Here is a 24,590-nt window from a genome sequence, read left to right as displayed (position 1 = left end):
AATAAAAAAGAAATCTAATCTCTGTAATAGACCAGCTGTTATTGTACAAAATAGACAGTCCAATTTGTATTGGTAAATATGGCTGCATAGACATGTGGTTTTGGCTTCTCCATTTGGGGATCCGCAAAGATCGTCGATCCACGTTGTGTTTATTTGCAGGTGTTCCGGGTGCCGGAAACGGCTACCGTCCTCCTCAGGTACGAAGTGTAACCTACTCGAAATGATACAGTGCATGTTACGCGAAAATCGCAAAATGTATGCTTTGGGTTCCAAAATTGAACATTGTCTCTTTTCTAACAACTTCCAATACTTGACATGTATTCGATGAGTTTATAAATAATTGTGCTGTTTTAAAGCAAAAAGTAACTAATTGTCAGTTATTAACAAGGCACACTGCCAAAAAGATGCATATCCATTATCTGCAATGTATTTCTTTTGCTGAAAATGTCAAAACTAAATAAATCTTATTCAAATAGAATTTCTGGAAGTTGGTTATGAATAATTAATTATTTTAGTGGTATGTTTTCTATATTATTTAATTGTTATTGCAATAGCAATATTGGTAGTGAATTAAGTAGATAGGCTACTTTATCATATTAAATGCTGTGTAATCATTGAGTCATTAAAGTAATAAAGTATATCAAGTGCCAAGGAACGCATCATTTCCCGTAATTGCCTATTATTTGTTTGTTTTGTAGACAGTAATATAAACAAGTAGGTAACAAGTTTTATGCAAACAGAACTTTTTTTTTCTTATTTAGGGTTTAAAAGTATCTATGTACTTATATTGTTCATTTTAATTGAAATATTTGTAGTATTAAATGTTAGTTTTCTGTTATTCAAGTTTGAAACCCAAACATTAAACAATGCACTGATTTAATGCAATAAAAAATTAAAAATGGTTCACTTTACTGTATTTTGAGTTTATTTCTGCTGTTGCCGGTATACAATATTACTGACAGATGGTGATTTGTGAATCGTCACCTGTTATAATTTTGTATGCTTGCTCAATAAATATGTTGGGAATACTATTTAATGAAATTTATTCATATACAAAAAACAGTCTTAATAAGTCCACGAATATATCGCCATTTTATGCGTCTCTTTTATTTGCAGTGGAGGGGTGAAGTTTGCAGACCTCACGCCAGATGAAGGTGAGTTCATTTGATTATACTTATAGTACAGTCAGCAGCAGAAGGTGCTAAGCGGGCGAGGTGTTCAAAATGATCTTGACGCGACGTTATTGTTAAGAGAATAAGAGCGTGTCAAGGTAATTTTGAACACCTCGCCCGCTTAGCAACTTCTGCTGCTGACTGTACCGATTTACATTTACTTATACCATTTAGGCACAACTGGCTAACAAAGTTGAATAAAATTGATCAAATTCGTAAAAACGACAAAAGATACTTTTATTATATATTTTTATGATTAACATTGTTTGCCACACTGATCATGAAGCTATTTTTTAGTTTTAATTTTTCTACAGTAGTAATTACCTAAATCATACTGTGTGCATAACCATACCATGCGATAATTACTTTTATAGGTAAGTCTCTTAAAACTCTCTATTTAAACTCTTTTCCAACAACCCTAAGTGTGATTCTAGCTAGAACAGTAAAAGGTTGTTTAACAAAAAATTGTTTGTATTAGTCAATCGTGACGTCAAATTCGTAAAAACGACAAAAGATACTTTTATTATATATTTTTATAATTAACATTGTTTGCCACACTGATCATGAAGCTATTTTTTAGTTTTAATTTTTCTACAGTAGTAATTACCTAAATCATACTGTGTGCATAACCATACCATGCGATAATTACTTTTATAGGTAAGTCTCTTAAAACTCTCTCTATTTAAACTCTTTTCCAACGACCCTAAGTGTGATTCTAGCTAGAACAGTAAAAGGTTGTTTAACAAAATTGTTTGTATTAGTCAATCGTGACGTCCGTTTGTCACAGTCATGCTCATGTTCTTGTGAATATTGTACTGAACAATTGCTATTGATTCCGATGCGCTGAAAGATGCTATGAAGAGTTAATAGGTAGGTACTTACGTTACGTAGGAAATAAACCCCGACCCCGGCTAAAGCTGCTAGTAGTTTTTCTTGATACAACTGCATATCAATAAATAACGCTCTTAATTTATTGAATAAAACGACAGCAATCTGTGTTCTGTTGTCTTTGGAACTCTACCAATCCTAATTATTTACGAATACCTAGCTTTTCAAGTGAATTGTGAAATGCCGGCCGGAAATACTACAGTTCAATGTTTACTAAGTTCTTGCCAAGATAAATCACAAGATTTTTCGCGGCATTGTCACGCCCTCTCGCCCGAAATAGTTTCCCTCCAAAATTATACGTAACCATAGACCTTGATTATAGAAAAACGCTATCACTGTTTGATACGTCATCCTAATAGGTGACCTTTCATATTTTTTCGCGCCATTATCAACTTCCGACCAGAAATAGTTTCCCTCGATAACTATATGCACGTAACCATAGACGACCTTGATCATGGATAGCTGCCATTTGCATAAAATACGCATTGGATATTTGAAATTCAAATCTAAGTCAATGACCCTTGTTCGATGAGTCTCGAGATCGAATCGTTGATAAGACCGACCAATGCAAGAGGCGCTTCGTAATTAGAGAAGTTTCGATTAAGATACGTGCTTCTATAAACTTTGATATGTAAGTACATATACGGTACATCTAGGTAGTATAATTTAACTAGGTCCCTAAATTTTTTGTCCTCTTTAGCTAGCCAGAGAAACTATGCTATCTGTTTATTATACAGTGACCCTTGAATTTTCTTCGGTTCGCAATGTCAACGCGTTCCAATGTCATTTTCCTCCCCTTCTTTCAAGAACAAGCTACACCCCTCGTATAATTTTACGATGTCAAGATTCTATTAGAGTAGAGCAATTGCAGCGGCCGGGCTAAGATTAGGTACCTACTTTAAGTTCATTATATCCGTTTTAAATGACCTCTATTTTGTGGCACATATATTTTTTGCACGCTGTTCTACTCTTACGTTTGTCATTGACGTGTATCAGAATACTATGACTAATATGAGTCATTCAGGTCAGTGCAAGTACGGTCACCAATTCCGCATTGATATTAGGGATCTCGAAGTCACACTAATTCTGGTTTTCCAAAGGCTAAGTGACGACAAAACAGTATTGATGACGTCTTCAAATCGTTCTTAAGTCACGCTTTGTTTTAGCACATTACGTTCACGTATAAAGTGTTAATTAAAGCCACTAGTAAAATCGCTAAGAGATCTATCAGTCCACACGAACGTATGACGTTGCAGTCAGGTGAGATGGGATGGGTAGCGGCCATTATCTGTGCCAAGTCGTCAATTGCATTTATATTGCGAAATACTGACCCGTTTACTACGTAATATTATTTTTGAATAATGATAACTATGATAAGTCTCTCCACAGTCCGTAAAGTCATTTGCAGGAGTTTTGTTCCAAACGTCAAGCGTTAAACTATGGAGATTAACCAGCATAACTGCGCTCTCCGATTACGCATGGTCGTTAGGGTTGTTTAGGTCACAGTTTCTTTGGTGCGTTCGCTTCTCGTATCCTCTGTAAGCGTTTATGAACACCTCTATTGTGATATTACTATTACTGCCGCTCTATTTTGCCTTCCCTTATAGATATCGATGTCACACTTTGTATCTGTAGACTCAAATATTTTGGTTATACGATAACCCCTCCACGAGTCTGTGTCATCACTCATCAATTAAGAACGTGGAACTCGCTGTATTATGTTGTTATAGCTTATAACCGTATATGTAGATAAGAGATAATATTAATAATACATATGTATTCTCAATAGTAACCTCGCAGTTTCGATTTCATCTCTCGCATTGCCAATTTGCCAAGTCCGGAACGAAGTCCTAGGTGACTTCATTATACCTAATAATGACGTTTAGCGTGTAAAAAGGTCGTAGCCAAATAGGTGCCTACATTTTTAATTTAAAGGAAGAAGACTTATATAATGTTAATGTTGTACTTATCTGTTGAATCATAAACCTATTTATTTCACTAACTCGAGTCGAGTACAGACAGATTTTATAACATTTATATGTATTATGGATATATACTTCATACTTCCCTAATGAGCGCCACATGACGCCGGTGAGTTTAACAAAAGATAACGAAGTTAAAACAACCACACACACAGACCCACACACACGCAGACACACAGTTCAACAAACTAAGTATGAAAACGGTTACAGATTCCTCGAGGTATTGTAGCTATTTTTTTAAAGCCATGACTGTATGTGGTAAATTTTAATACCTAGGTATATTTAGCTAGTAAATGCTTCTCCAGTAAAATTAATTCTCCAGTAAACGCTCGGAGAAAGACATTTACCAGTCATAAAGTCCCGAGTTATCTTATGTATTGTGATGTGACGCAGTTCTGCGTGTAATCCGCAATTGTTAACGGTTACTGGTTTTATTTCGGTTCCCGGCTCATCACTCTCATCAGACTATTCTCAGCTAGCTGCTCCGAAGAGATTGCCGGCAAAGTAGGCCGACGTCAAAATTATGTACACATTTTTCGCCTTATTACAAAGTAATAGAATTCAAAAGTGTTCATATATTTTTACGTCGTCTAAGTCGTCGAGATTGGCCGCTTCTGACCCAATTAGAGTTCACAATTCACAATCTTAATTAAACTTGAGACCTTCAGACACGATCTTCCCTTGAGCAAAATGTTACGAATAGAATGAAATTAATAAAAACTTGAGAAATGATTCAGGTCATGCCTTAATTATTTTATTTTAGCTCCGTCTTTTTTACTCAATTATTAGCTTTTTTTCGTGACCTCGTACCTACCTCGTTCACTTCAATTTATGAAAACTGTGACGTAAGTGTTTCTTTCTCAAGCCAAGACTGAATAGGTATCTATGTATTTGATAAACCTTTTGTAGCAGGGCAGGGGTATTCATACAAACAAATAACAATTTTGAAATAAAAAGACGCTTATGTTTAGACCTGAGATAAGTCTTCGTCGCGCTTGTGATTGTGTGTTTTTTACAGGAAATAATGTTGAAATAATGTACATTCTAGATATGTGGTATCCACCTACACAGTTACATAGGGCGCGTACAATGGCTAAGGGTTTAAAAAATCCGAGTTGTTTACTTAAACAAGAGCAATTTTACTCGAAGGTAAATATTAGCATTCGCTTACATAAACAAGGAATATCGCTTAGTTAGAACTGAATGTCACTTTACATTATAAAATGCATCGAAGCACTTTAGCTCGCGCCATGCCACCGTGGAAATCTCCAACACCCCACACCCTCTTTGAATAATACATATTCCATCGTAATCTTCTTATAAAAATAGAATTAGCCTCGATGGTTTGCGGGATAGTTACGGGGCTTCCATGTTTTCACGTGAGCGTGTATGTGTGTGTATGTGTGTGTGTGTGTGTGTGTGACGCTCATGGTCACGTTCACGGCGTGTCTTGAAATAAAATGTTGCAAGCACGGCGGATAATAATGGAATTGTTAGGCGGAGATGGAATTGCGCGCTTCATCGATAGGTAATCTCATATAATATTAAGAGCCAACAGGAGTGGTCATTTCTCCATACAAACGTACTCGACTGTTTCCTCCGTGGGTTTTGAAGCTAGAGCAATGATTTTTTCAACACAGATTAATATTGTCAATATCTGTGTCGGACCGTTTTGCTTTTTTTTGATATTTTTGTTTTTTAAGGCGCTAGAGCCCTTCAAAAATTGCCAAAATGGCCTAATTGACTATGCCGCAATGAGAGGCGTGGTATTCAAAACTGATATAAATTAGCCAAAAAAGCAAAACGGTCCGACACAGATAATTTCATAATCATTTAGATTTCCAAATTTGGTTACATATGGTTAAGTTTTGGAGGAGGAAACAGTCGAGTACGAAACCTCGATTTTTGAGATTTTTACGCAGGATTTTTCGCCTTGTCCTTATCGCACTAGTTTTAGGAGCCGCTTCCGTTAGCGAGACGGGTATATTTACCTAAAATATTTAAATCTCAGCTCCTGTTTCGTCTTAAGAGGTAGTAGAGTCTCATATAAATCTGGTTTTCATAGAGTATTAACCCCTCGTATGCTTTAGACACGGGTCCGTGCGTGCCGTGCGTGGGAATTTAAATCTATTGTTTTAAATGTCAAGGTCACTTTCAATTATCAAAATCTGACAGGCCGCATACGACGGGTTAACGAAGACACTCTCTTAACTCAGTATTTCACAGGACACGGCGGACATCAGCCTTTCAGCCGTTATAATAAAATATTTATTACAAAATGTAGGCATTTCTCGTGGCTAATATAAATAACAAATACTAAATCAATAGAACGGACATGCCATTCCATCATTGAGGGCGCCTTGGTATTACGTAGTGTCCAACGGTTGAGCTCCAAATACTATCAACGTATTGACATATCGAATAAGAATGGGTACACTAATAATATACGTACCTATTTATACATGTCCTGCTTTCCGATTGATCTAGGGTTCATCTCAGTATTTACATTTACACACGGTTGTGTTGTGACGGTTGCATCCTCAGCTACTGGATTTTTTCCCTCGCGCGTTCTTTGCAATCCTATTCTGTTTTGTAAGACCACGAAGACCATCGCAATGCGTGCCATCCATCGCAACGTCTTGCCAGCTATCAATTTTATACATGAATTATGTAGGTACTGTTTGACTTACAGAACTCCGAAAGCGTGATGTAGAATTTACCTATCAAGTGACGCCACCCAGCTAAACTACATACGTCTTTTTAGGGTTCCGTACCCAAAGGGTAAAAAACGGGACCCTATTACTAAGACTTCGCTGTCCGTCCGTCTGTCACCAGGCTGTATCTCATGAACCGCGATAGCTAATAGACAGTTGAAATTTTCACAAATGATGTATCTCTGTTGCCACTATAACAACAAATACTAAAAATAAAATAAAATAAATATTTAATTTAATTTAGGTACCCATACAACAAACGATTTTTTTGTTATATTTTTTGTTGATGGTGCGGAACCCTCCGTGCGCAAGTCCGACTCACACTTGGCCGGTTTTTTTTTTACTTTGCAAACCTACATTAGATAGGAAACGTGTAACATCATAAAGTGAGCGTGACCAAATATCCGAGGGAACCTCTTTTTCATTTCATAATATTTTTCATTTTATATCTACCACAACAAACTTCAACCGACGCCAACACGTCAAGAGTGATTAATAAATATACATACAAACTTCCTCGCGTTGTTTCACTTGTTTCACGCTCCCCTATGCCCGAGCATATTGGAGCATACATAGGCTTCAGTCAGGCGTTGATTTTACGTTACATTACCTTTGTAAAGTTTCATTCAGCTTGAAGTTACTTTGATTACGAATCTTACGGATCGTTGTATTTATGTGTCGAGGCGGAGCGTATCAAAAGACGTGAAATCCATGCGGAATTAATTATAAATGAATGAGTAGTTTCTGAAAGGCTTAACGAAAAATTGGTGTAGGTATTTAAAGAAGGCTTCAGTGCACAGTGGTTTGATATCAACTTCGCTCACTGTTGACTATCGAGAAGGATCCTTATTTCCATTTCCGAGCCACCGCAGCCATATCTTATTTTTCAAATTAAAAGAAGAAGAAAAGAAAGAAAAAAGAAAGACGACTTTCATCAAGTACCTTAAGTCACTTACATCTCTGCATTGCTATTACTATTAATGTTGTTATCAATTTTCTCCGCTTCCGTCTGTCAGTCCGTATGGATTTGTTTAGGTATTTATGTGTTTGTCTTTCACACTATATTTAGATTTTGTGCAAAGATGTAAACCATTGTGGTTGTGAGTGTTGTGACGCAGTACGTTACGTATTAGCACAACAGAAAAATCGTTTTCTTTGAATTCTATTGGTAATCCATATTAAAGGTATGTAAATGTCGTTTAAAATATGATTTATGTCGTTCTTTAAGAATTCCGCCTTCAGGCATTCTTGACGAGGTTGTAAACAAACGACACGCAATAGGTATTGAGAAATGTCATCGTATAATAATGGGGTTATTGACATAAAATTGGTTCAAGTAATGAAGGTTGCGCAGCCTGCATAGAACTATTAGACAAAATGAAAACGTGGTCAATCAACGTAACAAAAGAATCAATTTGTATTGTTGACAAAACGTTTCCTTTTTCTAGCCTTCTATCAGTTTCGCAATCTGATACAGTTGAGGGACCTTGCGCTCGATATAAGTTTTAGAGCTAGTTTCACTGTGGGTTTATTATATATTATTGTATGTAATGACGGACAATAAGAGTATTGAAATATTCTTGGGATGTTCAAATAAGCAAAAATTTGGCGTTTTCCACATGATGCAAATTCATTTGGATCGTTAGCAATGCGCAATTTTGGTTTAATGATTGAGCTGTCGTATGAACTCTGTAAAAACAATGCACTACCATCAAGTGTACTTTAATTGTAATTTCCCCTAAGCTATCAGTGATTTCCAATAATGGTGCAAAAAAGTACTGTAAGCAATTACAACTTGTTTATTTCTTCTTTACATTAACCATAGCTAAGTTTCATTCTTCACGTCACGGCACTTCAGAATGTACATTTATTATTAATGTTGTAGCTCGAAGTGTTACAGGCGAAGTATGCCAGACGGCTTGCAAACGTTGCACCGCCGCGGCTGTGGCCCAGGCCACCCAGGGTAGCAGCGGTGAGTTGGAACATGGAACCCGTAACGAGCTATAAGCCAGATCATGAGTCTTACAGCCAACCCATTAAGAGCTAGATTCGAATAATCTAATCATGTTACGTATGAGTAATTGCATCGCACACGATTTCTTCTTACAGTCAATTATACAGTAGCTCATTTCATCATATAGCTAAGACATATGAGCTTTTATATATTTCTAAAAAAACAATAGCTCCAAGTATCTTTTAAATTAGGTTTGACTAGACGCAATGCCACTGCCTCATTATACACCCTTAGAATTGGCGGTAAAATATATCTGCGGCACTATGCAGATTGCAGTGTGCCAATGCCAAACTGATTGGATGTGGGGATGCGCCGGCTCCCAATTAGGAATAAATACTGCACATAATTAAATTGTACAACGAGATTTAATCGCGTATTTAAGTTTTAAGATTTACCTCCGACGTTTGTCCCCGTGGTCTCCGAGTCTTCTCCGAAATACGTGATTAAATCCCGTTGTACAATTTCAATAACGTGTTAAAATCGTGAAAGTTAAAAGCAGTGAAATACTGCATATTGAACAGATTGTTAATCTTTTTCTTATCGCTCAACCTCGGACGGCGCCGGGCAAAGGGTGAATGGGCTACAGCTAGTCCAGGGAGTATACCTAATATAATGTTTCAATCCTAATAATATTACCATGTTTGCATCGTTACAAGAAGTCGTGTGCAAAGGCTCCTAACGTAATGCTACGCTCTGTTAATGAATACCAACGATTCGTCTTGGCATTGTATGCTCCTGGGATTCGGTGTCCATGTCCGCTCATTATAATCAGTATTTCTGCCATCATCATTAACGACGCCTTTGTTCTCACATGGACACGTGTTTTATTACTTGTACTAGTTATCCACGAGTCGCCTAATGGATTGATCATTAAGTCGTAGTTAGTCGTTACGCTAGAATTTAATAATAGGTGTTAATAGTTAGAAAACAAACAGGCTTACATTGTATATAATTGAAGTTTTACGACTTAACCACCATACTACTTATTATACCTAGTACGTGTAGGTAGTGTAGTACGGCTACCATCAGTTTGACACTGACATAAACGCTATCGAGAACGTAATTTACTTTCTATACATCTCGCTCGTACTCGCATATTAGTGCGAACGAGATGTATAGAAAGTAAATTACGTTCTCGATAGCGTATATGTCAGTTTTGACACTGTCAGTGACTCATGGTACGGGTTCAGGTCTAGAACGGGCACTCACCAGCGTTTAAGCGTTTATATACAGCGTGTAACTTAGAGGTACCTACTTTACCAAAATGCGTCAACACAGATAACAGAAAAAAATACTAGCCGGCTTATTTAATCTAATTGGCTCTACTGGTAACGCTCGACTTGCTAATTAACTTTAATTACCCATAGGCTGTAATAATACATCTTAATACTTGGTACAAAACCGTCCCACATACGTCATCGGAGGCGTGTGGCTCAGGCCAATGTCCATAGGAACTTTGCCAAACTAATTCATATTCACGAATATCCGTCCGGCCTCCCGTCTGAGCTTACGCCATTGAGAGCAATTGTAATTTCAAAATCTTTGACGTCATTGCTGGCTGCCCCCTTAGGTTTAGTTAGAGTACGTTGACAGTCATCCGTCGTCGACGTCAAACGTTATGTATGGCCATCCGTAGTTCCGTTTGACGTGGTCGAGAACCATGTCGATAGTCCTCGGATGTGTGTTCTACCGCTTGTACAATGGACTGTGCTCTGAAGAATTGTTTGACATGATGCCAACGGCAGCTTTCTATCACCACACCGCTCGCCATCGGCAGGGTGTTTATCCACACACCCTAGAACCTAAATGGTCGCGTACTGTGCGGTTTAAGAGAAATTTCCTCCCGCGGACGCTCCGGCTGTGGAATGAGCTCCCTTCCGAGGTTTTCCCGAGGGTCTACAGCAGTGGTTCCTAACCTGGGGTTAAGTACCCCCGTGGGGGTAAAACTGGTATTTTACGGGGGTAATAAGCTAACCTAATATAACAATACAACAAACGTACACGTTTAAATTTTTTATTACCATTGGGAGGAGGGGTAAAATCAGGTTCCCTAGTTAGTTATAGGGGTGACCGGACTGAAAAGGTTAGGAACCACTGGTCTACAGTATGGGGTTCTTCAAAAAAGGAGTGTACAGGTTTTTAAAAAGGTCGGCAACGCGCATGTAACACCTCTGGAGTTGCAGGCGTACATAGGCTACGGTGACTGCTTACCATCAGGCGGCCCGTATGCTTGTTTGCCACCGATGTGGTATAAAAAAAAACCGTCCACTTGTCCCCGAATTGGTCAAATACCAAGATACCAACCTATGTTGCTTGTTCCAAATTGATGTTGGTAAAAGTGCACATATAATTTAATGCTTAAGATGGTCCAGAAGAGCACCTTGGAGATTCTCAGACAATATACCGATTTCTATCGAAATTCATGTGAGATCACGTAGGTATTTAATCAGGATTTTGTTTTAAGGGTTCGGTGATACTATAATTATGTACTTACCTACCTATAATAACACGTTTATCTAAATAATCCTAATGAATTGAAGTGGTTATATCCACAAATTGATTGATCGCTCAAACCCCAAATGATACAGTAGATAATGATAATGGCTAACGATCGATGCAAATTATACCAATGTTTGTGTTTACCCAAGCTGTAATAACTTAGCCATTGTGGGCAATTTACTTCTAGTAATGGAAGTCGAACAATGCACGAAAGTTGACGATAATTCGACTCTAACGGAATCAAAACACGCGACATGTCCGTATAAATTACGCTCTGTTTCGTTTACATTGGACTTACATATTATATAATTCGTTTTATTGTGTTAATTTTCGTATTATTGAAACAAACACCTCTTGGTTATGATTCGAAATGAATCGCAAAGGTTTTGTTTCTGCCCGGAAACAACACAGTTTACTGGTATTATAAGTGTTGAGTTGAGATTACGTCTTGGTTCAAATACGTGTCATCGACATTCTAACTCTGTAATCAGTAATAATAGGTACTCATAAATCTCATAACATAACTCAAGCAGAGATTACTCAAAGATAACAGTGACCTGCACGCCTGCTATCTATTTCACAAAATATTTTGACTAGAATGTGTGGTCTTACCTAGTGTAACTTGATCTCAAAATTCGTTACAGCTACGCATTATCGCATATCACACCCATATTGGTTTCTTCTACAAGCGTGAATAACTGCCCAGGCCGCGTAGCCAACGTGCCAATCGCTTACGCTCCGTAGCGATCGAAACGCAACTGTCACTGTCGCACTAATATGGAAGAGTGATAGAGAGACATAAAGCGATTCGATGGCGAAGCGATAGCGATTGTCATCTTGGCTAGGCCGCCTGGACTTCGATCCAGTTTGAACTAGCCACTAAAGTGATAAACTACAACTTATTGCTCGCCGTTGTTGGTCCCATCATAATATTTTAAGATTATAGCCACGCTGGCATGTTCGAGCTCGTAATGGATTGTGTTTGATTACGATACGCAGTCGTAAAACTTTCATATAGCCTCGACCTTGAAACGAAAGTAACGTCCGACCTTTAGAAACACTATCAATAATCTAGTACGCTGGCTTTGTCCTTACAAACAAAAACAACCTTATTTTTCTCCTATACTCTAACCCTGACCTTGCCTAGGTCGGATCCTGAAATAAGACTGACTAAATATTTAAACAAGAATTGATTTTACATTGCCTCATTCCAGTTTGCTTTTATTGAAAACGTGGTCTAAGATTTTCCTGGTCTTTCAATCGTTATTTCCTTTATTCCGTTAAATTAAATCCAAATCGCCAAATCGTTTCTCGAACAGGAAAACTTTTTATAGGAAGCAGGAAATTGTAATTTTCTTCGAAGGCTGGCAATCCTTTGAAGTGCACAGCTGAATGATAAAGTTTCCTAATTCCTTCCGCCATTTTACATAACCTTTTTCTTGTATCTCTAGAATTGCATGACGCAGTTTCATAAAACAAACAACAAGTAATATAAATTATGTAAGTCAACGTATTGTGTACGTTGCAATGGCGGATGCCTGAAAAAGTTCACGGTCACGGTTATCAACGATTGTCAATATTAACTTAGCGCTTTTAAGATATAATTCTGACGCTGTTATATGACTGTTATAGCGTTATTATGTGGCCGTAAATAAACCAAGCTTATACTTAGCTCGTTAAAATAACTATAAATTAACATAAATCCCTATTGTACACAAGTCAGTTTAACGTTACACTGAATATTATTTATGAATCAAAATCACTGCAATTTCCATCGCTAAATTTTACGACGATTCTATTCGAATAGTGATCGTAACATTCGTAGCACGTAGAATGTAAATAAAATGTTACGATTGTTTTCAATGCCTCGTAAATCTCTCCTTGAATCTACGCAGCTGACATCCGACGTCTCGCCGCGCCATTTAAACTTTTTTTTCTTTACCTATTTCACTAATATTCATTTCACATGTTTTTGACGGCATAAAAATGTAGTTCTCAATGTGTAACGTCTTCGGACTTATGATTATGATCCTACACGTAGGTACTAAGTTTAGCTACAGGTTTTCTCAATTTAAACTTCAGGTAGTTATAATTTCTAAATGTCACAAAAATAGAAGGAAGGTTTTCATAGAATTTCTTTCGATTTCTGTCTACTGTTTTGCCACCTTAGCTTGACTCTATTCTATTTCGATGAAGTTACCTCTCAAAAACTTATAAGTTGTTTCTAATGTGAGCCTTGCACTGTCAAGTGATTGCTTGCCCTCCAAAGCATTAATTCCAAAGCATTAGTTGCATCCAAATGTTAATATTATTTTGATTCCATCCATGCCTGATTATGTAGAATTTAGCCAATACTTAATAGAACACAATTGCTACTTACAGATTATGTCACCCGATCATATTAATAAGACCCGTTGTTCGGAGTTCATTGGCAAGGTAGCCGAAAATAAAACTCGAGCAGACATCACAGCCGCGCCTCGCGGACTTTGAAAACGTATCGAATAATGCTCGAAATAATGTCAGCCTCTACTAGTCACGTGACAATCGTATTTCGACACATGTCGGCATCATGTTTTAAGATTTTTTGAATGCACGCTGCCAATAATTGGTACTTCACACTACGTAAAGACTCTTTTGCAGAAAGATAACAATATGTTAACTTATCTAAGGTCATGTCTTGGCTTAGAATGCTGGCCAACCAATGATCTTCACAGAAATCATGCACTGAATGTCATGTAATAACATAATTCAGGCAGGCTTCTTTTGATAAAAGATTCTGCGAAGTCAATAACCATTGAAAGCACAATAATAAAGAATTATTGCCTTGTTTGTTTTACTGTCTTTGATAAATACCTAATTGTTTTTATCTATAGAGGCACAGTACACTAAGAACAGTAGTGAATCTGAGGCCGCTCGGCAAGTTATTTACCTACTCTTGCGTTGGCGCTTAGGGTTGTCACTTTTATTTTTAGTTAAATATTATTTGCGTATTATGAGTAGCACTAGGTTTCTATTTATAAAATATAATTAAATGTTCTCTCAATTCATAAATGAGGTATAAATTAAGGCCGGTAAGAGCAGGCAAATGCGAGCGTACTCGAATGCGCGCGATCTCAGTCGCAGTACGGCCCACACTGCCGCCACCGTATTCCCCCATGGTCTAATAAAACATGGTCTTCTCTTCCCAGAGTGTCACTTGCCTACGTCACAATAACATTGCCACTTTATTTCAACATAACATGTTACATGGGTACATTATATCTATGGTTAATAAGTTAACTTATTTCTTTATAATTTAATAATTTTCATTTATATGTATTTTATCTTAAATTTTACAATAACACGTCATTTTTAATTATTCGTTAGCAATATCTTCCGATTCACGAAAGAAATTTCAGACGTTCGGGTAATTCTGTTTACACTACTGGCAACACAGGATAGCGCTGTCACATTTGACAATCCGCCATTTTGTCCCTGACCGACCGTCCTTGTCGAACGCGTGTTAATTGTTATTTCCTTCTCGCTCAGTGTCAGCAGTCGCAGTGTTTTCCAAACTTTTCACGTCGTAAGCTTCGTAATTAATGTTTTGTTACGAAAATGGTTGGCTGCTCTATTCGGAACTGTAAGAGTAGGAGTGAAAAGTGCAGTATAGATTTGTTTTATTTTACTATGTTTCTACATGAATAACTTAAAATTAATGCCGTTAAAATAATTTTCACTGTTGGTTAAAATTCTCCCACATTTTAAAGTTTGAGAACCTGTAAACAGCATGATGACGTAGGCAAGTGCCAGTTAGGTCATTCGCGAATCTCGGAATAGAGTACCAGGCGGAGTATATTATTATACCATGGTATTCCCCCGTATATTATGCGAATGTGTGCGTGGCAGCGCGTGCGTACACGGCGCCCGGCGCGCACGCACACATTCAAGCCAGCAGCGGCACATTTCTATGAAGATTCACTACTGTTCTTGTACTGTGATAGAGGTTTACAATTTTATTAATCTACAGGAAACAAGTACAATTGTCAACAGAGCACTTTATTCTTCTCCGGATTACTACATAAATGTGATATATGTCATCTTCAGCATTAGCATGACTTTCTTTTAATGTACTTATTAAAGGGACGCTAATCTAATACCTTTAAACGAGCAATTCTTGTTTATTTATTTATATATATATATATATATATATATATATATATATTTCGGGGATCTCGGAAACGGCTCTAACGATTTCGATGAAATTTGCTATATGGGGGTTTTTGGGGGCGAAAAATCGATCTAGCTAGGTCTTATCTCTGGGAAAACGCGCATTTTCGAGTTTTTTTATGTTTTCACCCAGATATTTACTCTAATGAGCTATCGGAAGTGCCAAAACTTCTGCTAATTTTGTACAAGTATATACCTACATCAAAAAAAACTATCACTTTTGCACCGTATAGTCCATTGCTATAGACTCTATAGAGCGTAAATTGTATACATATTGTTGTCCGAGCATTTTACGATTTTGGCTACGATGATAATGGACCGACGGCCCGAAGCGTTTCCTCTCATTAATAGACATTTAAATCTGCCTCTGTCATGTCAAAACCGCCCATTACTACAATATATTTCATATTTAAGGCAAACTCTTGGAAGAAAAGCAAACTACAATAATAGAGAACGTCAACTTGCCATTTGAAGGGAAACAGTAGACATACACTCTAAAAAATGAAGACCAACTAAGAGCAGTTTTCTCTTAGTTGACGTTAAGTTAATTATAACAATAACGATCTTATATAAATCAAAGAAACCTGATTACTTAAAACAATAAGTGTATCTGTGATTGAACTAATAAAGTAGGTATGTTATTAATCCTAACAATTGTATACTTTGCATCTATCATTAACTTGTTGGCATAATTATGTAACGTAGGTTGATTCAATCCTTAACAAATTAATTAAAACAGATAAATATGGTAATAGTTATGAACATCTTAATAGTTTATGTGATTATTTTCTCTTTGTTGATTTACGTAAGACTTGGTATTTTAATCAACTAAACATATAATATTTAGAACAACGAAGATAAAACATTCAATCCCATTATGATCAAGTTATTGTATTAATTACGAAACTAATATTCCATTCTATTAAGAATTATTTGTTAAATCGATTTTCTTCATAATTAAATTAAATAATCAGTTAATCCGTTCAATCAAGAGATAAGTAGGGGGGCGCCGGTGCACCCGCGGTCCTCCCCGCCCGCGCCCCTGCGGCGCCTGTGACCGTGCGAGTGGGGAGTCAGTCTCAGCCTCGACGTTCAACATTCAACTACTTAGTCATTCAAGTACGCGTCAACGAAATAAACTTTACTTGTGCCTTTATTTCACGGCAAGCCTGGAACAGTGAACGTGTTACCTTTGCTTTGTGTACCTAATGTATAATAGTGTATGTGCAACATGGAGCAAGTGCTAATCGCGGCGACGGGAATAAAAGGCGCGGGGACGGGCCGGGATGGTTATGTGGGCGTTGGCGGCCTCAAGGCTTTAAGGCGAGGCACGGGAAACGATCGGGACCATGCTTCCGAAACCCCGCCAGCGGCTGTCCGAACTGCGGACTCGACTTCGGAGGAACTGTTTCCCTTTACTTCTCTAAGAGTGCGCCATTTTTTGCGCATTGGCCATCCCAGGGACCCTCGTGTAGGCGACAGACGTCCCCGAGCCTGCCGCCAACATATAATTCCGCCCATAAGGGGGAAATCGACGGTTGTGCGCCAAACGGTCATTATATTTGTAGCCCGTTTTAAATGTTAATTATAATATATATGTAAGGTATGTAAAAGAAAGTTCGATTTTTAAATGTAAAACGTTTAGTTTTCTAAATGTTTAGATGAATAAATAACATCTTATTATATATATTTTTTGTTTTATTCATTTACCCCCTTTTCATAAAACTTTACTTTGTTAAATTTGAATCTCAATTGTTTAATCAGTTCAACTATGAAGCTTGTTGTTTGTTGTTGTGTTTTATTGTACTAGTACAATTGATGAAGAATGGTATATTGTACTAGACAAGCTTCATAGTTGAACTGATTAAACAATTGAGATTCAAATTTAACAATTTCTTAGTTCTGGCTAATAAGATGCATAACTCGATGCAATCATGTTCTTAGTTGAACTTATTAGGGTCAAATAGTTGATAGAGTAATTCTTCATGTTAACATTGATTTACATCTTAGTTGAAATGATTAAACAATTGAGATTCAAATTTAACAATATCTTAGTTCAGGCTAATAAGGTGCATTAGTCGATGTAATCATGTTCTTAGTTGAACTTATTTGGGTCAAATAGTTAATACAGTAATTCTTCATGTTAATATTGACCTACATCTTAGTTAAACTGACTTGTTTGTATTAGTTGGTACAGTAACTTATCATGATAATAATGATCAAGCCCTTAGTTGATCTTGCTAGGATCAATTAGTTAGCATAATTATTTTTCGTGTAAATATTGAACAAGATCTTAATTGGTTCAGTTACATAGATATAGTAATAGCAATCAGAATTACCTTATTTGATGTGTCTAAGTTCTTGTTAGGCTCGTATGGAATCAAGATGCTTGATTACGACTATCAAGATATTGATAGGGCCAACCAAATTTTTTTTAGAGTGTATGAATGTTTTCTAATTATTAATGGGCGGACGACGAATGCAATATACGTCAAAATCATGTTGGCTTATTTAAAATTTTAATTACGTATATCGTTTGACATGATTTTGACGTATATTGCATCCGTCGTCCGCCCATTACTAATTATGCATCGTTGGTACAGATCTCGAGGACCTCATCCTCTTGGCTATGGCTAGTCTAATCTGAGGTGTTGCACTTTGCGGAAAAGTAACAACATCTCAAGCGCTGTATTTTTATCGTATGCGATTCTCCCTGACGAGACCATTTGTTAAGTGATTCTATCATCTTCCTAGCTCTGCTCCGCCCCGTTGGTTAGCCCCCTTTCCTGCTACAGCAGTTCTATTCTGTACATTGAACTATCGTATGTTTCGTTTATTTCTCCCCATGCCCAATCCATGGAAGCTGACTGACATGGATCCTTTGAGGTTATCGGCGACGTCTTATAACTCGCGTCCGCAGACAAGTTTTTCAGCAGTATGTTAATTGTTAACAACATATAGTTCGGTCTGATGAGCCTCCGGCTCGCCAGCGAGATCAAAATAATTTCCCAGTTCTAAGATGTGTGTGTAATTGTGTATGAACATGATTACTTTATGTATGTGAGTTCGTTGGCGTGTTGACAAACCATTACGATGCACAATGGGTGACGACGCCCTCTGAATCGAGCTGAAATGGGAATCTTCTTACACAAACGAGATCGCTCGAGATTCTCAATTATGTACTTCACTTGTAACCAGTACACGCGAGTAATCATTAGACATTCATTCTAATAATGTTCTGCGGTTCTTTTTACATTTAAATTAGTTGACAATGACAACAGATTGATTAAGAAGACAATATTTTCTAGTTGGCTATCTATACTCGACTGACACCACGCTTTGTTATGGAACTGTAAACACTTTGGTTATAATTATGGTCACGGGTGTGTTCCGATCAGTTATCATTGAACGTTATCCTCATACCTATTGTATTGGCTGCAAAATAGATCGAACGTCATAAATATCATGCCAACGGTGACTAAGTGCGAATAGATGTACTATTTCAAATGAAATTGTGTCTTTAGAGGTCGAATCATTCAACATGCGTTCCCTTTAAGGGAGGCGATAAATGTGACCCAGTTATGTCGAGTGTTTTGGATAATTTTGTAGATTCCTCTACAAATACTGTATTCTCGTTGCATTAATTACTTCCCCTCGGTAACTTTACTATATTCAAAGACGTACCTAGTAAGAATTTCAGCAGTATTTTTAGGAAATAAAATCTATCCAAACTAAGTATAATATTTTAAAGTTTAGGCGGGCGTCTATTCACTATTCAACTTTTTCAGCAGAGTGAGATTGATATTAAATTGGTATCGTATTTTACAAATCTGAATACGCTTCCTAATTTAATAGTTCCTAATCGTACATCTGCGACGTCGTATTATGTTACAATTTATCGTTGGCCTGTGAATTTTGGCATAAGCAACAATGACAAGCATGGTGTCCCGGTCGTTACCAGTGATTTGTAGGTGATAATGCGCTCCGAGACGCGCGCGGCGCGTCGCTTGCGTCACGCCGCACGTGGTTTTGTTTAAATATGCGAATGCGTAACGATATTACTCGATTATGCCGGTTTTATATCGGCTCTGTAATCGGTAACCATCTTGTAATGAGGTTTGAAATCTCACGGATGTAGTCTATGTTGGATTATGTATAATTTACTAGCATAGGTACGAATCTTCCTAACAAACTATCTTATAGATAGAATAAAGGCGACATGGAGGGAGATAATTAGATAAAGTATTGTCTCAATGAAAAAGCTATTTAAAAAAAAACACTTGTTCCTTAAGTTTTGTAAATCTTTAAATATGTAATATCCTTATGGCACAGAATATTGTAACTAAGCGATAAAGATAGAGTTAGACCTGGACATTTCAGCGATTTTGATAGCTGAGACTGTGCAAGTGTTATTTTAAACGTCAACTTCTATGAAATTATGACGTATATTTAACACTAAACTTGCACAGTCTATACTACCAAAATCGCTGAAGACTTATCTTGGTCTAACTCTAAACATTTGAGAATAAGATTTGGGCTAAATTGGCAAGTACCCAGTATGTTTTATTTTTTTAAGCGCCCTTGAAGTTGTGAACATACTGGGTGATTTTATCTTTCTTGGCATTAATTTTTTTTTTAATTCCATTCAAAGATCTAACGATAGTAAATGTTACCATACTGAATTGGCCTATCTATCAGCTTAGCACACAAAAAACATCAAGCATCTACCGCAATCATTCACGTCACCATAAATAAAAATCTCATCGTACTCGGCGATAGGTAGAGATGGGTCGTGGGTATTTACCCAATTTACCCACCCAGGTAAATACCCGGTAAATACCCATCTACCCGGTATTTACCCGTATCTACCCAAATGGACGGGTAGATTCATTTCTTATTGCACATGTCGAGTTGTGTTAAAGTGGAGATATAAACGGAGTTAATGGTTGTAATTGGGCTTTTTCTACGAGGGGTGTTCAAAATATTGTCGGTATGAGAATGAAAACAAACAAGTACGAAAAGTTTGATATTTTTATTTTTCAATATACTCCCCCCCTATGTTCATACACTTAAAAGATCGATCAATTATTTTTTTTAATCCTGCATAAAAATATTTTTTATCTTTGGTGTAAAAATGCTCCTCCACTGACGCCTTCAATGCTTCATCATCGGAAAATTTATTTCCACGCAGATCCTTTTTAAGATTGGGGAACAAAAAGAAGTCGCTGGGGGCTAAGTCCGGACTATACGGTGGGTGAGTAACAATTTCAAACCCACATTCAACAATAGCTGCATTGGCAATATGAGCAGTATGGACGGGGGCGTTGTCATGCAGAAGCATAACACCTTTGGTTAACTTTCCTCGCCTCTTTTCTTTGATTGCATCCTTTAATTGACGTAGAATGTTAGCGTAGTACTGTCCTGTGATATTTACACCTTTTTCTTTATAATCGATCAGTAATACTCCTTCACAATCCCAAAATATCGTGGCCATGACCTTGCCAGCTGAAGGGATGACCTTGAACTTCTTGGGATGAGCTGAACCCTTAATGTGCCACTGCATGGACTCTTGTTTACTCTCTGGGTCATAATGATGAACCCAGGTTTCATCTCCAGTAACTATTCTTTGCAGCACCTCATCAGGATTTTCACCGCACAGGTCAATAAAATCGGAACAACAAGCTACACGCATGTCTTTTTGAAGCCGAGTCAGCATTCGCGGAACCCATCTTGCACTTACTTTTGACATATTAAGATGGTCATGGATAATATCATGCACGGTACCAATAGAGAGATTGGTTACTTGTGCTATAGATTTTACCTTCACTCGACCATCTTCCAATAAAAGTTTTTCCACTTTATCAATATTTTCTTGTGAAGTAGCTACTACAGGCCGGCCAGGTCTAGGGTCGTCTTCAACACTCTCCCTTCCACGTTTAAACTCGCTTGACCACTTTTGAATGGTAGATAAAGAAGGAGCAGACTCACGGTAAACACAATCCATTTCCTCTTTTATGGTTTTTTGATTTTTACCCTGTTTTGTCAAGAATTTTATCACGCATCGATGTTCTAATTTAGTTAACATTGTCAATTCCCACATGATGTTCATGTTTGTTCAGCAATTGCAGAAAAACAAAAGAACATCTCGCTTCGAATTATACTTTTTTTTAATGTCAATGAATAAACCTTAACGGCCAGTAACGAAAGAAATTTTAGAAGAGGTTGTAAGATATCAATACCGAGAATATTTTGAACGCCCCTCGTAAAATAAATATCGAAAAAAAAAGATGTCCCAAAATGTCCATTCCATTACGTCACGTTTTTAGTATGAGAAAAATTTTCACTTGTATGTAACGTGACGTAGTGGAATGTACAATTTTCATACAAAATTTTGGGACATATTTTTTTAATGGTAGGATGGAGAGTGCTGTCGATTCTGAGTAGAATGAGCCCAAGAACGTCCAGATTTGAAAGAATCGGGTTTTCGATATTTATTTTAGAAAAAGCCCAATTAATGTGTGTCATTTAGAATGAAAAGGTTTAGTGAAACCTGCAGTTGTAACTAAAGATTTTTTAGTACACTTTTGATAAATATTAAAAAAAAAAGACCGTCTTAAGAGTATTTTTTTAGATTTTAGTAAATTATCATACTTATACGTTGATAATACACATTCGAACTTCAGTCGGCGGGGGGTGTGGTTGGGGGGAGGGGGGTAAAAGTGAACTTTTTCATATTTCTTGGAATCTGTCATTAATATCGAAAAGTGTTGTATGTACAAACTAAAGTAAACAGAATTTTCTACAAAAAAGGATATGTACATTTTTGTCCTAAAACTAACTGTATTTGACTTATGAGCTTCCCAAATTGTGACACTGCACAATTTTTTTTTCTTATCATTCATAAGTAGTCGTTATTTTTATCTTTCTAATGTATATTAAAAGCGTTATAAAACATTTCCGGAAGCCAGGAAATGATTTTACACGATATTCATAATTCATAATTTGACTTACCTATATGTTAAAATCGAACTTCACCTCATAGCAACCTTTTCGTAATTAGTTTGAACATACATTTTATGTAACATTATAAAAAATTACTTAAATTAATCTTATTTATACTCACATACCATTAAACACATCAAATTTAGAAGAAAAACGAAAATACCCGCGTATTTACCCGCGGGTAGGTAAATATCGGGTATATACCGGGTAAATACCCGCTCTCGGGTATTTACCCATCTCTAGCGATAGGTGAAAAATTAAAAAAAAATCATAACTCCGAAAATACGAAAAATCGCGGAACATACATGGGGGTGATTCAGATAGCGCTCTAGGTCCTCTACCTCCCAGCTTCAGTATATCACTACTTCTTGGGACACCTTGTATATTAATAAGCATAATTCTAAATTCTTGCGGAACCCCTGCAGGGGTGTCGCGGAACCCTAGGGTTCCGCGGAACACACTTTGAGCAGCCATTGCTGAACTAGATCGTTGCTCCCATTTGCGAATCATGGAAGCAAAAGTACAATTAAGTTTATAAGACGCTGTACTGGCATAATGCCTGCGATCTTTCACCCCATTGGGGTGAATAACACTACAATAGATTACTCGGCACTTAGTTGCGGTAACTTTTCCTATTAGTTGCTCCCTTCCTTCATAAACTCAGTTCTTCATTTGCTTTGAAAGTATTTTATGTTCGACGGATTGTAAAGATGAATCATACCATGAGTGAACCCCTAGTAACACTTGGTATCTATCTACACCATAGCACAGTATAATAAAGAGTACTAGCATACAGTATGGACGCTCCCTGCCTCCCGTTGAAAGTGCCGCCCACCCGCTGAGACCCGGTCTCGGTTACCTCACAGTTACCCTACAATGTCTTATCTCACTCACACAAGCATGGTACGCGCTCACCTACACGAGCTTAGGCTGTGTGCGTAGGAACGCGTTTGATTCATACATTTGATCGCCAGTGTCCGAGACCATAGGATGTAGGATTAATCACATGTCCATTTACAAACGATTCTGCAAGTAAATATAGTATCCCACGTTTCTGTAAAACGTGACCAGTTCCGCAAATTCACTAAGTGGATAATATTACGGTCATTATTGAGGGTATACTGGTAATTGTATGATTACATGCACACCTTATTAATGGATGGAAATGAATAATCTCATGACTAGGCGAAATTAAAGCAGGAAAAATCTAGTGTAGATGGAATTTGTGTTGAGCAAGAGATAAGCTAGTAAAACAAAGTTAGGGGTATGCGTTTACACGTCATATGATTATAATATGCACGTGACTTCTGATTCAGTCACTTCTTAATTCACTTATTGACACTACCAGTCCTGTTATTGTCATTCGAACATTTCGAACCCATCGAGCGAACCAGTGTAAAAGCCAATATACACCAGATGTGTAACGTAGCACCGCTCCAAGCTGCAACCCCTGCACACTCCGGTTGTAATAAATGGAATTATATGTCACATGTCATATCGCTTGCGTCCTTGTAGAGTATAGGCATAGGCCCACTCAATGGGAACAACTGTTATTAATTGTAACGTTCAACCATACAAGACTCATTTCATCTATCACGTTTTCTTTACCGCTTATCTATCCATCATACATTATGTAGCGTAAAACATGCGTTTATTTACAGCTTATATTTACCACACATTGCACAGTTTGCCTTGGATTACAATTCATCGTGTTCAGAATTGGAGAAATGCCGACATTGATCTCTATAGCATAATTTTTTTGGCTGCCATGTGATGCAAAAATAATAAATCATTTTATTAAATATCAATTTAGTTTTCTAAACATAAAGGATCTTGTTACAAATTCATTTGGAGATAAGTAGAGATAACACCTAGGAATTAGAAAACGCCGATGAAAAAGGGACAAAAGGGGTAACTATCCTTATTTTTTGCACTGGACATAAAATTTCTCCTGTCGTTGTTTGAGAGACTGTTTGGCTCGAAAATTTTATTGTAACATTTCCCATTGAAACATTGTTAGAAAACACCAGATGTTTTATGTCAGCGATAAACGCTGGTCCGATAACTGTTAGTCCATTATCTCCTGCCAAAACCAGAAGGTTTCATACTA

General features: G+C 37.2%; 1 protein-coding gene across 7 annotated transcripts in view; it reads left to right on the top strand.

Moving 5' to 3' along the window:
- LOC134648943 (TRPL translocation defect protein 14) overlaps positions 1 to 24,590 on the top strand; it is a 35,633-nt gene that overhangs the window by 854 nt on the left and 10,189 nt on the right. For 4 of the 7 annotated variants that reach the window (XM_063503587.1, XM_063503592.1, XM_063503589.1 and 1 more), the window contains exons 3-5: positions 160 to 197; positions 1,117 to 1,154; positions 8,642 to 8,728. In XM_063503587.1, coding sequence (XP_063359657.1) covers positions 160 to 197; positions 1,117 to 1,154; positions 8,642 to 8,728 — 163 coding nt within the window. The remainder of the gene's footprint in view (positions 1 to 159; positions 198 to 1,116; positions 1,155 to 8,641; positions 8,729 to 24,590) is intronic. The other 3 variants (XM_063503588.1, XM_063503594.1, XM_063503593.1) reach the window with 3 other exon arrangements.

The sequence above is a fragment of the Cydia amplana genome, chromosome 6 (genome assembly GCF_948474715.1).
Source record: "Cydia amplana chromosome 6, ilCydAmpl1.1, whole genome shotgun sequence".
NCBI classification, from domain to species: domain Eukaryota; kingdom Metazoa; phylum Arthropoda; class Insecta; order Lepidoptera; family Tortricidae; genus Cydia; species Cydia amplana.
The sequence above is the reverse complement of the archived record's forward strand: the minus strand, read 5'-3'. Positions and strand labels throughout refer to the sequence as shown.